The sequence below is a fragment of the Abramis brama genome (genome assembly GCF_963993115.1).
Source record: "Abramis brama genome assembly, chromosome: 10".
NCBI lineage: Eukaryota > Metazoa > Chordata > Actinopteri > Cypriniformes > Leuciscidae > Abramis > Abramis brama.
The window spans coordinates 22,269,986-22,285,330 of NC_139972.1; the positions used below are offsets into that span (position 1 = coordinate 22,269,986).

Below are 15,345 nucleotides of genomic sequence, written 5' to 3' on the forward strand. Positions count from 1 at the left end.
TATATTTATCTGTCTTCATCTTCCTGCCTGCACACACCTGTGACAATGACATTGTATTATGTTTAATATAAGGTTTTTTTGTGTCTATTTGTTTATGAAGGATTTGTGGACAATAGTCTTGGGGGTAACGATTACAAGTAATTCAAGTTACGTAATCAGATTACTTTTTTAAGTAACTAGTAAAGTATTGCATTACTTTTAAATTTACAACAAAATATCTGAGTTACTTTTTCAAATAAGTAACGTGAGTTACTTTGTTTTCCCCTGTATTGACTGACAGCTCCCCTGTCCCCATGTTGAGAGAAATCATGAATAAGTGCAGAGGAGTTGTGTGCATAGTAAACATGATGGTTATTGTAATTCTAGACTAATGTGAGCAGGTATTTACTCATCTCACTTACACACACAAAAAAAATCAGAATTCCTCAAAATGAATGAAATCAGTGAAATGCAAAATCAGAATACTACGCAAACCGCCAATCATTAAATATGTTAAATAAAACAAATATTTTTATGCATTTAATCTCACTTTATTGACTGATGTACTTGCTGCTGACCTTCGATGATTCAGTTAAACCATAAGCAAAAATGGCTTTAGATTTTTTTGTTTTTATTGAAGTAAATTTAGTTTAAAAAAAAAACTTTTTTGTTATTAAAAAACAAGCCCAAAAGTAAAAGTAACATAACACTACTTTTCTTAAAAAGTAACCAAGTAACACAATTACTGTAGTTACTTTTTAAGGGAGTAACTGAATATTGAAATGCATTACTTTTCAAAGTAACTTTCCCGAACACTGTGGACACATTATTATTTTTTTAGATTTATGAAGTAAAAGTTATAGTAAAAAGATAAAAAGATAAAATTAAACCCTTGGGGTAAGATGACAATTTGACACAATGATCCTTTAAAATATTAATAAGAATTAAATCAAAATTCATTTATACATTCTGTAAATATGTATCCAGGGGGAGTTTCCTTACGGGCCTCTTTTAATATTTGACATTTTGTGCTATAACAACTAGGCTAAATTAGCAAATGTTCATATTTCTTTCCTATAATGACACATTATCATCATCATCCTGCACATGCTAAACTTGTATCTAAATATGTTAGTTTAATAGTAAATCCACATTGTCATTATCTTCCCCCATAGCGATAGAAAATCATGGATAGCTATTTTCAAATGTTCTCTGAATATTCTGAAACGTTAGACTATTTAAACGTTTAAACGACCATTTAAAACGTTTCAGGGGAAAATAACACACCATGAACGATGTATAAATAATGTTTTGTGCTAATGTTTTGATAACATTATTTAATTATAACTTTGAACGAACGTTCTGTTAAATTTACTGGAACAATGCTTGTTCATTCATATAATTGAGAACCTTGTCAGAACGTAAGCCAAAGTTACGAGAACGTTCCTTTAGCTGTGATCGTGTTATTTCAAATATTTTCAAGATAGCTGACGGTTTGCTGTGCTTGGAGGCGCCAAAGACAATCTATGTATTGCGCCCGGGTTTAAGACTGGCAAAAAATCCCATTTAAATGTGGACACAGCCATGAAAGTTATTGTGTACTTATCCAGATGTTGTCGTTCGTATTTAAAATGGCAGGCATCTGTAACGGAAAAAGCTGGAGTCACAACTAGCAAGTTCTACGACGAGCATCATCAAGTTTGGTTGAGGAGCTGCAGAGAGGAGAGTGGTCCAGTCGTGAGTCACATCCGTGACGCAGGCAGAGAGAAGGACAAGGCGCAGCATCATCTCCATCCTCCATAGCACAACGACTGACAAAAGAGGGGGAAAGAAATCCCGGTTTTGAGGCTTGCTATCAGGTAAGACGGATATTATTTCGTTGTATCAACTTCGAATTTTCGCAAAATATAAATGGCCATGTTTTTCCGCCTGAGAAAAACCTGCTTGTTTTTCATGTGCTGCGTGATGGAGCGTCCATGTTTTCTTGTTGACACAGAGCAAGACTGACATGCTTTATACCAGAATATAAGGACACAATACACAAGCTTGTATACATTTAGTCGCTAAATACAGTTTATAGATCATTGTAATTTATTTATCGACGATTAAATCAATAATATTGAGAGATTAAAGACAGTGTCAATTCCATTTGTCCACGATCCATTTCTGAATACGCCCCTTTTTTCGTGAAATTAAATATTCAGCAGTTTGGTAGCTAAGATATCCTTTAAATAATATTTCTTATTCTTATGTCAGTAAATTAAAGAGTCATATATGCTATTTATTCCTTTTTTTTTTTTTTTTTAAATGAACAACTCAACTCAACTGTATACAGATATATTATCATAATTTACAGTTGATATGTCGTGAAACATTAATATGAGATTGCATTTTATCTCCTTTATAGTCTGTTTTCCATCATTAAGATGACAAAGCTTAACCAAGCAGTCATATACAACAGGAAATTCTGGTGTTATTTTGGATATAATTTTCACAAATATTTGAATCCTTTTTGAAGTGCCAGTTATCATTACAATACAATATCACTTGAGGTCTATTTGTTTAATTGACATCTTTGTTGTGAATTAACACTATCAATGTCTCCCACAGTCTGATGCAATAGAAGGACATTGAAAGCAATACCACAAACAGCTAATGTATGTAATGCCTGTATTCCAGCTGCAATTAAAAACCTTTGTGGGAATACATAATGTATTATTAAATAGAGCAAGAGATGCTAAAGCTCATATTCACTTTGATCATTGCCCTGATAAAATAGTGTTCAGAGTAGATCAGATACTGAGTATCCTGACATTTTGTGAAATAGGCATTAAGGGAGGTCACATTAAAAGGTGAAAAGTAAAAAAAAAAAGTCTGATAAATTAATCATCGAACATACATCCTTTACAGAACTCAATGTAAAATCAAAGGCTTTTGAAGAGACCACATGAATAAGTATTTTGATTACTATGACAATGGATGTTCAATGTTTTACTGTAAATGATATGTACATGTACATGAGATTCAGTGTAGTTTTAATATACCCCTTGGTCATGTAAATTACAGGTATATCAAATTTAGATGGTAAAAATTATAAAATATATTAGTTGCATATGACAAACTGTTTATCATGTTGATAGCTTCTCAACATCTACTTTGCAAATATTCAGTGTAACTTCCAAATTAATTGAATAAATGCAGGTTCACAGTGGTGATTCTTAAGTGCACATACTGTAGCATTGGCTCGAATTGTCCTGAATGTTATTTTGATGGCTGACTGAGCAGAATATAGTTACGGGCATCTGAGACATCAAAGTAAATTGCAGTGAGTTATATTCAGCATGGATCTCCAGTAAGATGGTGCAGTGTCTTGTGAGGCCCGAACTCTCCTCTGTTCCAGCAGACAGTGCTGGAAGCAGTGAGTCACTCGTCCTCTCCACCAGACTCCATACTAAACTTAGAGCCTCGCAGAGAGGAATATCTGTGGAGTAGACTAGAGGATTATGATTATACATCTAATATCACTTATTCTCTTGTTATTGAGCAGGGATCAAACAAAAATAATACTGAGAGTGTGTAAGATGTCTGTATGAATATATGTGCAGGCCCAATCACATAAGCAGAATGACTAAAGAGGAAACTTCTGATGTGGAAGAGGCCCAGCCTGGCTCCGAGTTCATCAGCCCTGTTCATGAACCCCGCAAGAAACCCATAGTGCATCCATCTGCACAGGCTCCACTGCCCAAAGACTATGGTGGGTTTCACAACTAAGACAGTTCTACCCAAAAATATTACAGAGAGAACAAGAAGAAATCTAATCCCGAAGATACATTTTTACAAATTTCACAGCACAATGTAGTGGTAACCACCTTTTTGGCTGTTTTAACTAAACCTGTATTTATATCCTGCAATTTACTTGCCTCTATTCCAGCGTTTACCTTCTTTGATCCGAATGATCCAGCCTGCATGGAGATTCTGACAGACTCTCGGACCACAATCCCAGAACTGTTTGCCATTATCCGCCAATGGGTTCCACAAGTTCAACACAAGATTGACATAATTGGCAACGAGGTGAGAGACAGTCTAAAAAGCTTCAAGTATTTCTCTGGAATTGCCAGCAGGCTAGACAAGAAACCTGCTAAAAAATATGGGCAACTAACAAAGCCTACTCATGCAATCTTGCTGAAACATAGCATTTGTTTTATACGGAATGAATCAAGATAGTGAACCATAAATAAATGCCATGTCTACAAGTATAGAGAAGTGTATTGAGTTTCTATTCAGCTTTTCAGTCTTTCTGATTTTGAGGATAGAGTCTGGTTTCTAATCCATGGGTTGTGTTCAAACTTGTTGAAAGCTTTTGTCCTCTTTACCTTTTTTGAGAGTTTCTCAGCTTTCGTTCTTTAATAATTGACATGCTTGAGTACAGAGTGTACAGACAGGAATGTGCACTTTTATAGTGTCTTAAAGGGGCTATATGCAACTGTTTCCCCAAAATAAACGTAACAATAGCCTTTTTATTTGACCATGTATGACTCAAACATCTCCTGATGAGCATACTGACACCTTGTCAGCTCACAGTGGGTGCACCTATAAGCCTGTATCCTATTTTTCCTATTTTCTGTCGGGTCGGATTTTTCGCGCGCTGTCTGCGGATGTGACGTCAAGCGCGTTCATGTTAAACGTTTCAGATCACTCTGCCACCACCGCTAGTCAGCAAACAAACTTAGTTTCTCAAACAATATATGTATTTGACTGTTCTTACCTCTGTAAACATAATGTTGACTTCTTTGCAGCGGATGACTTGTGAAGTGTGCACGTACGAGAGCGAGCAGAAAGGAAGAGCAGTTCCGTTTTTTGGCCACAGGTGTCAGTCGCGAGTTTAAATTTCAGAAAAAAGCATATAGCCCCTTTAAGCATTTTGCCATGTCTTAAGTTTTATATTAACTTTTATTTGGTTGCAGTACAGGTAAATAAATGTCAGTGGATGAACCAATACTGAAAATCTTCCTCGGTTTAGTTTTCATTTTACACGTTGTACCGAGAAAGGGTCATAATGTTCATTTACACATTACACGTTTAGTTAGTTCATGCATTCTCTGGGAATCAAATCAATGACCTTGGTGTTTTTGCTCCATGCAGTACTGTTTGAGGCACATGAATGTTTGGTACTGTCAGTGATTTATCTCAGTTCCTAAATGTATAGCACAGACACACAAACTTTAGGGCTTTAACAAAATTTAGGCTTAGATGAAGATGTATGGGTAATAGAGAAGGAGGTACCTTGCTGTATAATGGTGTCCCTAGAGGTGGTAGAGCTGCAGGGATTGATGGCAGTGGTAATAAGCTTCCTACATTTGACTGATCTCTCCATTGAGTTCTGCCCTAAATCAGCTCCACCTGTCAGATCTAGCTGAAGAAGAACTCTCACTGCCAAGTGCCCACCAGTATCTGGCCTTGTGAGTCTGACTTGTGATGATAAGTAATCAATGTAAGAAGTTTCATAAGGTTATACGGTTTTACATCCCTTGTGACAAGACCAGCTTAAACCAGACCAACCTGACTAGTCTGGGGGATAGAAAAGACCAGCAAAAAACAACATAGGCTGGTTATAAGTTGTATTTTTCAGCAGGGAAATCTAAATCATTAACTCTTTCTCTACCAGCATTTTTTTTTTTTTTTTAAGCCACCAACAGCATTTCTGATAATTTTCACATCATTTTCATGGCCCCCAGAATATATGTTGTATGAATATCTGAACATGCAATATATCGAAAAGAAAGAACAGACCCTCTGCTTTTAAACAATTTTAGCTTTATGCATTCTTTTTTTATCAACACTTGAATGTAGGTAAGTTTCATTAAAAAAAGCTACATTTTGAGCAAAAAGCTGAGAAAATCAGAATCATAATTTTTGTCAAAGTATACATCCAGATCGGATTTAGAAAGATGATCAAAACATAGATGGAGTAAATCGAGTCCATCAACACCCCTAATGCTTGCACAGTCCTATAGCTCGTCCTGGGTCGACATTTCATTCAGTAACATTTGGCAGTTTTTATATATATGCTGTTTAATGTTGATGATCGCGTTATTTTACATATGCATATGATTACATATCGCTGGTTTCTGCATCTTCGCATGTGTTTTGATCAGGAGATTCAGTACTCTTTCAGAAGATGTGTCATAGCGCCTACCATATAACAGTGAAAACCCGGAAAGCCGGAAAATTCCGTCAATGGCGAGGATGCCTTTTTTCACAAATGACGGAAATTTCCGTCAATTGCGGGGAAAGAGTTAAGAAAATGTGATGTTGAGGATGACTCAGCAAAAAAGTCTTCCTTCTATCACTTGTAATCAATATTTATTTTCATCATTAGAGTGCATCTCACTAATATGGCTCTTGTCCAGCTTTGAAAGTGCCCAGTTGCTTTTGAAAAACGTCATCTACTCAGGACCAGAGTTTCTGTGCGAATCTGCTGCATTAGTTATTAATTGGATTCCAGATGCATGGAAGTCCAACATGTGTTGATCATCACTTGATGTTATTTCACATTGTCACTATCACTTTCAGATTTTAAAGCGAGGTTGCCATGTCAATGACCGTGACGGCCTGACGGATATGACTCTTCTCCACTACTGCTGCAAAGCAGGGGCTCACGGAGTAGGTAAGTGACATCGGAGTTGACGGTTGGAGGCATTTGCCCTGACTTGCCTTACATTCCACAATCCAAATCTATTGAGATATTGAGAATTTACTTGAGAATTCAAGTTTGAGTACTTCTAGTTCTTAATCCTTTAAAAGCTCAAACCTTGCAGTGCATTTCACACTTGCCAACATTATAAAAGCATGTACCATTCCTCCTATATAGTAACAAAGTGTTTTCCTCTCAGGTGATCCTGAGGCAGCGTTGCGGCTGTCCAATCAGCTGATAGCTCTGGGAGCTGATGTGAGTCTGCGCAGTCGCTGGACCAACATGAACGCCCTCCATTATGCAGCTTACTTCGATGTGCCAGAACTGATTCGCGTTTTGCTCAAAGCCTGCAAGCCTAAAGGTGACTTCCAAAAGCATAAAGAGTTTTTGTATTCATGACGGCATCTAAACTTTTCAAGTAGACAGATGCTTTAGATACAATCTAGCCACATTCTCACATACAAGCTGAGGCAGAAATTTTCCACTAAAATGGGGTGTCTGTTTCTCTACACAGTGCTCAACTCTACCTGCAGTGACTTTTATCATGGCACAGCCCTGCACATCGCCGCCTCCAACCTCTGCCTTGGTGCTGTCAAGTGTCTGCTCGAGCACGGAGCCAACCCTACTGTCAGAGTGAGCATGATGATTTAAACTTCGCTTGAGCTAATCAGTCTAATTGGCTTTGTTATTAATCCACTCAGCTCATTTTGAATCAATGTTCCTGACATCTTCATTGGTCTGTATTTCAGAATACATTAGTAGCCAAATAATGTTAGTATGGACCCCAATGTATGTATATTAACAAATATATCCTACTCTTAAAATTTTAGGGTAAGTTTTTGAAGTATCTTATGCTCACCAAGGCTGCATTTATTTGATAAAAATACAGTAATATTGTGAAATATTATTACAATGTAAAATAACTGTTTTCTATTTGAATATATTTTAAAAATGTGATTTATTCCTGTGATGGCAAAGCTGAATTTTCAGCATCATTACTCCAGTCTTCAGTGTCATATCCTTCCTAATCTAGTTGTCAAATAAACCTGGCATTTAATATTATGAATATTATTGGCACCTTAATTGCTTTGATGCATTTTTTAGGATTCTTTGATGAATAGAAAGTTGTAAAGAACAGCATTTATCAGAAATTAAAATCTTATTTCTAAATCATTAGAAATGTCTTTAATGTTACTTTTGATCAAACTAATCCATCCTTGCTGAATACAAGTGTGCATTTCTTTAAAATCTCCTAATCTTACTGACCATAAACTTTTGAACAGTAGTGTATACAATATTTACACAAACATTATTAAAAACTGAAATGTGACTTCAGTCATTGCCTCAGCAGGCCATATCTGTAATCTCAAAATGATAAATATTGGCCTGGTTAGACTATCACTGACAAATATAATCTCTCTGCATGTTATAGAATGATAAGGGTCAAGAGCCAGCTGAGGTTGTCCCTGACCCCATGGACATGAGTCTGGATAAGGCTGAAGCCGCCATGGTGGCTAAAGAGCTGAAACAGTTGCTGCTGGACGCAGTGCCTCTCAGCTGTAACCTACCCCGTGCCACCCTGCCCAACTATGACAACATCCCCGGCAACCTCATGCTCTCCTCCCTGGGCCTCAAACTAGGGGACCGTGTGGTGCTGGATGACACAAAGGTGGGTGTATTAAAGATTTGGAGAATGGATGTGGTGTAAAATCTGAAGGTCCTTAGAGAAAATAGGCTATATAAAACGTAATACATCTCTCCTGCAGACTGGCACCCTCCGTTTCTGTGGCACCACTGAGTTTGCTAGCGGGCAATGGGTTGGTATTGAGCTGGACAATGCGGAGGGCAAGAATGACGGGAGTGTGGGTGGGATCCGCTATTTTATCTGCTCCCCAAAACAAGGTGTGTTCTCTTCATTTCTGTATTACAAAAGGCATTTGTAATGACAACAGCAAGCTTTAACTGATTCAGACTGAGTATTCGGATGAAATAATCTGATTTCTATTTTTCAGGCATCTTTGCCCCTGTGTCAAAAATCAGCAAAGCTCTTGAGCAGACCCCCTCTTCAGTCACCTCCACCCCAAAAACCCCTCGCATGGATTTGTCTCGTGTCACTGGCAAAATCAAGAAAGAGAAAAAAGAGAAAGATCGTGTGAAGAGTGAGTGATAATTCTATATTTTTTATTAAGAAGATATAGCAGCTTATACAAAGAGACCAATGACACACATATATACACACACATACAAAAGAAAAACCTAAAAACAAACAATAACAAAAAAACAGCTAAATATAGATGTATACAGTAGATATAGTAGTGTATACAGGTACAGTGATACGTTTAAGCAATAGGTTAATTTACTGTGATTTAATAATATCATTATAAACATTATTATTAATAAAATGTTTCTGGTGATGTTGTGGAGAGAGAAAAAGATATAGATATAAACTCACTGAATGATAAATTGATATCAAGACAATTTGAAACAATCATAATAATACTAATAATAATAATTCATCTAATTAATATGTGTGATATGATTCTGTTGGCTATTGTCTATCTGAATTAACACTCTTCATCTTCTATCAAATTAAAAAATATCAAATCATTGTTTAGACCCCCCGGTTAATGTGTGACCACTTAAATGTTTTTGAAAGAAGTCTCTTAAGGTTGTATTTAACTGATCAAAAATACTGTAAATTCAGTAATACTGTGTGAAATATTATTACACATTAAAATTATTATTTTCTGTTTGTATGTAATGTAATATTCAAATATAGCTGAATTTTCAGCATCATTACTTCAGTCTTCAGTGTCACATGATCCTTTAGAAATCATTCTAATATTCAGATTTTTTCTGGTAAAATAGAAAAGAGTTAGCTTCTTTTAGTAAAATAGAAAACTTCTTTATCGGAAGTTTTTCATCTGAGTTCCACATTTGCTTTGCTTCTCCACCAGCTCCAAGAAAGAAGTCTCTGTCCGGGGTCAGTTTGGATCCTGATGGAGTCAAGGTTGAGGTTGGGGATCAGGTGCTGGTGGCAGGCCAAAAACAAGGGATTGTCCGCTTTTTTGGAAAGACAGACTTTGCCCCTGGTATGTTTATGTGATGGTCTAAGAAAACGGTATAATATAATGATTTGAGAAGTCGGACTTAATTTGTGATTCCTTAATAAGTAATATGAAATTAATCATGCAATTACCATATTGTGCCATGAGTATTTAGTATTTTGTGTGTGCATTCTTGTGATCAGGATATTGGTTTGGTGTGGAGTTGGAGCATCCCACTGGAAAGCATGATGGCAGTGTATTTGGAGTGCGTTACTTCCACTGTTTGCCCAAATATGGAGTTTTTGCACCACCTTCCCGTGTTCAGAGGTAAAATCTTCAACTTAAGCCCTATTCGGACGGGACTAGTTTTTCAGGGGGTCATTCGAGAAATTCGTGTTTTGCAGACTTACTTTGCAATTTGAATCCCGTCCGAATCAGCCAAGTCAGTGTTTTTCTCACACAACCTCAGTAAATATTCCAGAGCAAATTACCTACTGTTTTACAGCAAACTCAGTGGTTCTCTAAGAAATCTAATCCCGTCTGAATGTGAATGAAATCGGTACATGAAATCAAAGACGTCGAGTGATAAGAATTGTAACTCAAACGTTGTTTAAGAAACTATTCCTGTCCAAATTGGGCTTTATTTACAGTTACACGACTGTTACAGTTACATGTTCTGCTGGTTTGGTTAAAGAATATGAACAGACCATTGCCTTCCACTTGGCTTTTATTCCTGGATAGCAAAAGCATTTGCAGGAAGGTTTCACTATTAATGAAAGGATAATGATAAAGTACCTGAACAATGTTAGAGGTGGGGCCTAAGTAAATGTGCTAAAATACTACCTAAGCTATGAAGTCTTTGTGAAACCATCCGGTGTAAAATGATAAGAAAATTCCAAAGGTGAAAAACAGGGACACTTAGTAAAATGTCAATTTAAACATCCATATGTTGAGTCACCAAAAATCATCAGCAGTATTTTTTTAATTAATTTTTATTTTATTTATTATAAATTTTGCAGAATTGCAGGGCCCAGAGATCCCCAGGCGGATGGGACACTAGTGAAGAAAGTCCACCAGGTGACTAGTAAGTACAGCAATAAGGAGCATGCTTCAATTTGGAAAATATTTCCTTTGTGGAACGTTATGAATGTTTTTTCCCTGTTTTCACAATCAGAGTGTATATATTCTTATGAATAAACAAAACAAGCTCACATTTAGTGCTCCATTTTGCATTTATCTTCTCAATTTGGCATACAGCGCCCCTTACTGTCCATAATGTGTAATAGCAATAAGAAGTTTTCCCCTCTAGTTCTTAAGCTTGCATGCATTAAAGAGCAGAAATATATCATTCTTATTATGCAATATTCATCATACAATATTTATATGAATGGACAACAGTCCCACATGGCAGTCTCAGGTACATGTTTGTAATGTTTCAACCTCCTCTTCTCCACAGTGTCCCAGCCGAAGCGGAATTTTAATGCGGTGCGATCTCCGAAAGACATAACATCTGAAAGTTCCATATCCAGGTATGCTTGTGTCCCACAAGTAACATATCCGTTTTGGCCGCAGCTGTGAATCTATAATGTATCCTGTGTTACAAGATTAAACAGCATTTTACTTTCATGATTCGTTTCTATTGTAGCAGGTTGCTGTTCTGTTGCTGGTTTCCCTGGATGCTCCGTGCAGAGATGCAGTCCTAAATCCACTGCTTACATCTTTAATTCTATCTCCCCCTCTTTCTGTTCCTCCTCAAGATAAAATCTCACCCATTCTGTGTACTTCCATTATTCATATGTGCTTCTCTCTGTGAAATACCCAGACTGCTGTCCCACCCCTTTGACAGCAGTTCAATAGCAAAAAAATAGTGCCTTGTCAAGTAACTAACGTCCTGCATTCCGACGATTGAATTATAGACGAACAATCTTTTATGAAATCAGAATAAGGGAAAATCATCCCATCTAAAAGCCATGCATATCTCTCTCTCTTTTTTTGCTAAACCACTGTTGGTAGATTATTGGCAGTATTCAAGCTTGATAATACAGTCAGTATACACAAAAGTAGGCTTGCACATCTGTTTTAATTTGTAAAGGTGTTTTTTTGTTTTGTTTGGAAACATGTTGCTGTATTATGCACCTTTACTGTCTTACTTTTCAGTATTTTATTATATATAAACTTTGGTTTCTAAGTTTCAAATGCCTTTAAATGAACTAGTAGGTGACATTAGCAAACATCTAAAAAAACATCACTTGATCTTATACTCGTCACAATTTATGCAGTCTGTAGTCTGAAAATATTCATGCTGCCAATGTGAAAAAGAACAGGGTTTTTGTCATCTGAGCCCAATGTTTTCTTCATCTACAGTGAAACTGTAAGTGTGTAGATTAAAATATAGAATATGTTGCATGAAATAAGCAGGCATGGGCACGTTTTCAGGTTATAAGCTGCTCTGAAATGAGGTGAGAGGCCTGCTTTAGATATAAGTTAATAAATAACTTTTCATTCAATTAAAATCTACCACGAAACCAAAGCGCAAGCTCCATGATATAGCAAAAGCTAAATGACTGTATCTTTCACTCCAAAATAATGTGCTGTTAAGAATCACACATCAATAATGCAACTCTTAAAAGGAGGCGTGTTCATTCTTGACCTTTCATTAAAAAAACGAGGTGAAAATTAAAGGATTCGCTTATTTTGTAAACCCAAATAACCATATAAATTCAATCACAATCGTGTTTCTCTCACCAAAAAATATTTCAATAAAAATGTAATTAAATGCATTTGCATCATCTAGTATAGTTTAAAGTGAAGAACAATTCGCTCCTTGTACAATTTATTTTTAACAAAAAATTAAAAATCAATCCTCATCTATTGTCTAAAGTCAAGAGATGCTAGACCAGACTACCTATCCCTTCTCACTGTCCCTCCATCAGTTTTCACTTGGATCAGTTTTGTAAATGCTGTTCTTTAAAATCCTGATCGTGAAAACACTATGTGCTTATGATATCGTATTCAAGTGTGTGGGTAATAACAGCAATATTTACTCTTGTGTCAACATGCTATGTGAATATGGAAATCTGTCTACTTTATTACCACCTACGGTAGCACAGCATGAGTAAAAGTGTCTGTCCGTAATAGATGACCTGGGATCAACCAACAGTATAGGTAGAATCACTACAGTGATCCTAGAGCGGGCAGATTTTGTTTAGGAGAGAATAAAAAACAACGACTTGACTTGTGCACTCTCCTTCTTGTGAACACTTGGTCAACTGCACTGGTTTACAAAAAAGAGCAACTTGCAAAATTGAAAATGTACTGCTTGATCTAGACAGCTTTTGATTTCTTCAGCCGCCATGCCATTATTTCATTGAAGAATTCTTGAATTTGTGTGGTAGGTTTAGCAATGACACTGTAGTGAGTAGAATAGTGCATCTTCTGATGGAGTGCAAAGGTCAGCTCACAAAAAAACCTGAAATTGTGCATTATCATTTTGTGACTTATAGAGTACAGTATATTGCTTTTTGGTGACTTAAAGTTGTACAACGCATCAATATATCACTGTTATTTACCTTGATTTCAGGACAAATCACATTCAGTTTTTGATGCCAAAAGGAGAGTAAAAGTATGACTGTAAAGTGAAATTTCATAAGTAAGTAACTCGCACTGACTGGCTCACCCTCCACGCTTTGAAGAGTTTCAGTGTGACATCTAGCATTGTCAGCAACGCTTTCTGTCATTTTCTATCCAGTTTGTGTAATTGGTATAGTTCATTTGTAAACATTTATTCGTCTGAGAAAATATATATTTTAATAATTTCACAAGGTACTTTTTTAACGTCCTGTGCTTTGTTTTCATGTTAACTATATTCTGTAAATCAGATTAACGTGGATCTTATTCATGAATTCAGTTTTGGATTTGATGGACAACATAACTGTACTGCATGCTGTGTATACATTTGCAGGTTTCTTTTTCCTACAGTATATCAGCATGAAAAAGCCTATTAATTACTTAAAGTGAAACTATCCTGACTATGGATAAATGGATAATAAACATTAGTGTTTTATACTTAGTTTGACTGTGTTGTTTTGATTGATTAAATAATCATCTATCTATCCATCATCTATCTATATCCTCTAAAAAATGATATTATGGTAAAAAAAATAAGTTATGACAACATATGTTTTTACATTGCTTTAACTCATCAAAATAAGCATTTTTCATCTTTTTTATAAGTTATATGAGGTTTAACTAATTTTTAAGTCAGTTTAACGTAATTTTAGTTTACTTTAAAGACATCCTCCAAGTTTACTGTAGGCTACTTAAAAATTTAAGGCAGCAACTTTTTTTGTCTGTCTATCTATCTATCCAAATAAGCCAAACTCAAGTTTATTTCACTGAGAAAATGTTTATTTAAAAAAAATTACATTTGTAAACTGTAAACAAACGAGTACTTTTAAAAACAACGTTAAAAAGTCATTGAGTCTATGTTGACGTTTCAATTATAAATTAATCTGATTCCAGATGATCATCGGGAGCGCGCCTCGCGTTTTTGTCAGGGCAGGTTGTCTGTCGCTTTCTGCGTGCACGTCGATTCTTGAACCACACCTATACAAAAAAAAGAAAAATTGGATTATAGTAATTTTGTATATTTAGAGGAAAACGTTAGCACATAATATGAAATATTGTCCCAGCTAAAGAGCGTTATCTTACCCGCACAGTCTCCTCGCTGAGGCCGGTGTTCTTGGCTAAGTCCGCCCGGGTTTCAGCGGTCGGGTAGTCCGTGAGCGCGAAGAGCCGCTCGAGCTGCTCCGTCTGGCTGTCGGTGAAGACCGTTCGGATGCGACTGCGCTGTTTCTGAGCTACAGTTAGGTGACAGTGATTCTCCGCTGTTTCACAACCTGAAGGCGATCACAAATTTAGTTAAAAACAATACCAAAATAAATTAAATCAATTAAAAAATAAATAAAATAAAAGGCATAGCCTACCTGATACGGCAAAAGGCCACTGTTGACCTGCATAGTAATTTGAATTAAAAGCTGGTTGATAATATGAGACTGGAACACAGCAGCTGTACATTCCTGCCCATGATGATGATGGAAAGTTCATCATCAGTGCTGCATGGTCACATTGACCTCTAGATCCATCCTGGTAGAGCGGGTCAAGTTTGGTCAAGTGCCCTGGGAAATCCTGAGAAGATGCTGGATGATCCAATCCAGGTGATTCTGCTGTTTGTTTGCTGGCATCTCCCAAGATGTAATCAATAGAGAAGTTGGAAAATTTCTGAGTTGCCATGTTCAAGTAGGGGCCCAGGGAAGTTCAAGCTGGTGTGACTATGCACTCTCTCCTCTTGCTCTCCTTTAATAATGACATGGAGCTAGAGAGTTGTAGGCCTATTTGTACCCCGTGTATCTTTTTAACTGAGGTATTAATGTATTTAATATCGGTCCATCAACACCTCTTTGTAAAGGAGGAAGTCAAAGGAAATTACCTTTTGAAGATCCACTTTGAAGATCCTTAAACCCTTTTAACCTGCCACTTGAAATGAGCCTGTAATGATTCCTAATGTTTATTGATCATACTTCGATACTACAAGTTACTGGTTTTGTTTACTGACTTTAACCTTTT

General features: G+C 36.4%; 2 protein-coding genes across 2 annotated transcripts; one reads left to right on the forward strand and one right to left on the reverse strand.

Moving 5' to 3' along the window:
- The first annotated feature begins 1,711 nt into the window (after window positions 1-1,711).
- Window positions 1,712-13,789, forward strand: clip3 (CAP-GLY domain containing linker protein 3). Its single transcript, XM_084126725.1, has 14 exons — window positions 1,712-1,838; window positions 3,585-3,733; window positions 3,911-4,050; window positions 6,553-6,646; window positions 6,873-7,034; window positions 7,188-7,306; window positions 8,106-8,342; window positions 8,440-8,575; window positions 8,686-8,832; window positions 9,631-9,765; window positions 9,924-10,047; window positions 10,740-10,804; window positions 11,177-11,249; window positions 11,366-13,789. Exons 2-14 carry the CDS (start codon window positions 3,604-3,606, stop codon window positions 11,421-11,423), a joined length of 1,620 nt encoding a protein of 539 aa, XP_083982851.1. The 5' UTR covers window positions 1,712-1,838; window positions 3,585-3,603; the 3' UTR covers window positions 11,424-13,789.
- Window positions 13,790-14,179: 390 nt separating this feature from the next.
- dharma lies at window positions 14,180-15,012 on the reverse strand (the record flags this gene model as incomplete). The annotated part of the gene is made up of 3 exons (XM_084125289.1): window positions 14,180-14,325; window positions 14,431-14,618; window positions 14,706-15,012. The coding sequence occupies 3 exons, from the start codon at window positions 15,010-15,012 to the stop codon at window positions 14,227-14,229; spliced, it is 594 nt and encodes a 197-aa protein (XP_083981415.1). The 3' UTR covers window positions 14,180-14,226.
- Between the last annotated feature and the right edge of the window lie 333 nt (window positions 15,013-15,345).

Coding starts and splice junctions, on each gene's coding strand:
- clip3 (XM_084126725.1), top strand. CDS start 3,604: ATGACTAAAGAGGAAACTTCTGATGTGGAAGAGGCCCAGCCTGGCTCC. Junction 3,734..3,910: donor TCCACTGCCCAAAGACTATG/GTGGGTTTCACA, acceptor CCTCTATTCCAG/CGTTTACCTTCTTTGATCCG. Junction 10,048..10,739: donor CCACCTTCCCGTGTTCAGAG/GTAAAATCTTCA, acceptor TAAATTTTGCAG/AATTGCAGGGCCCAGAGATC.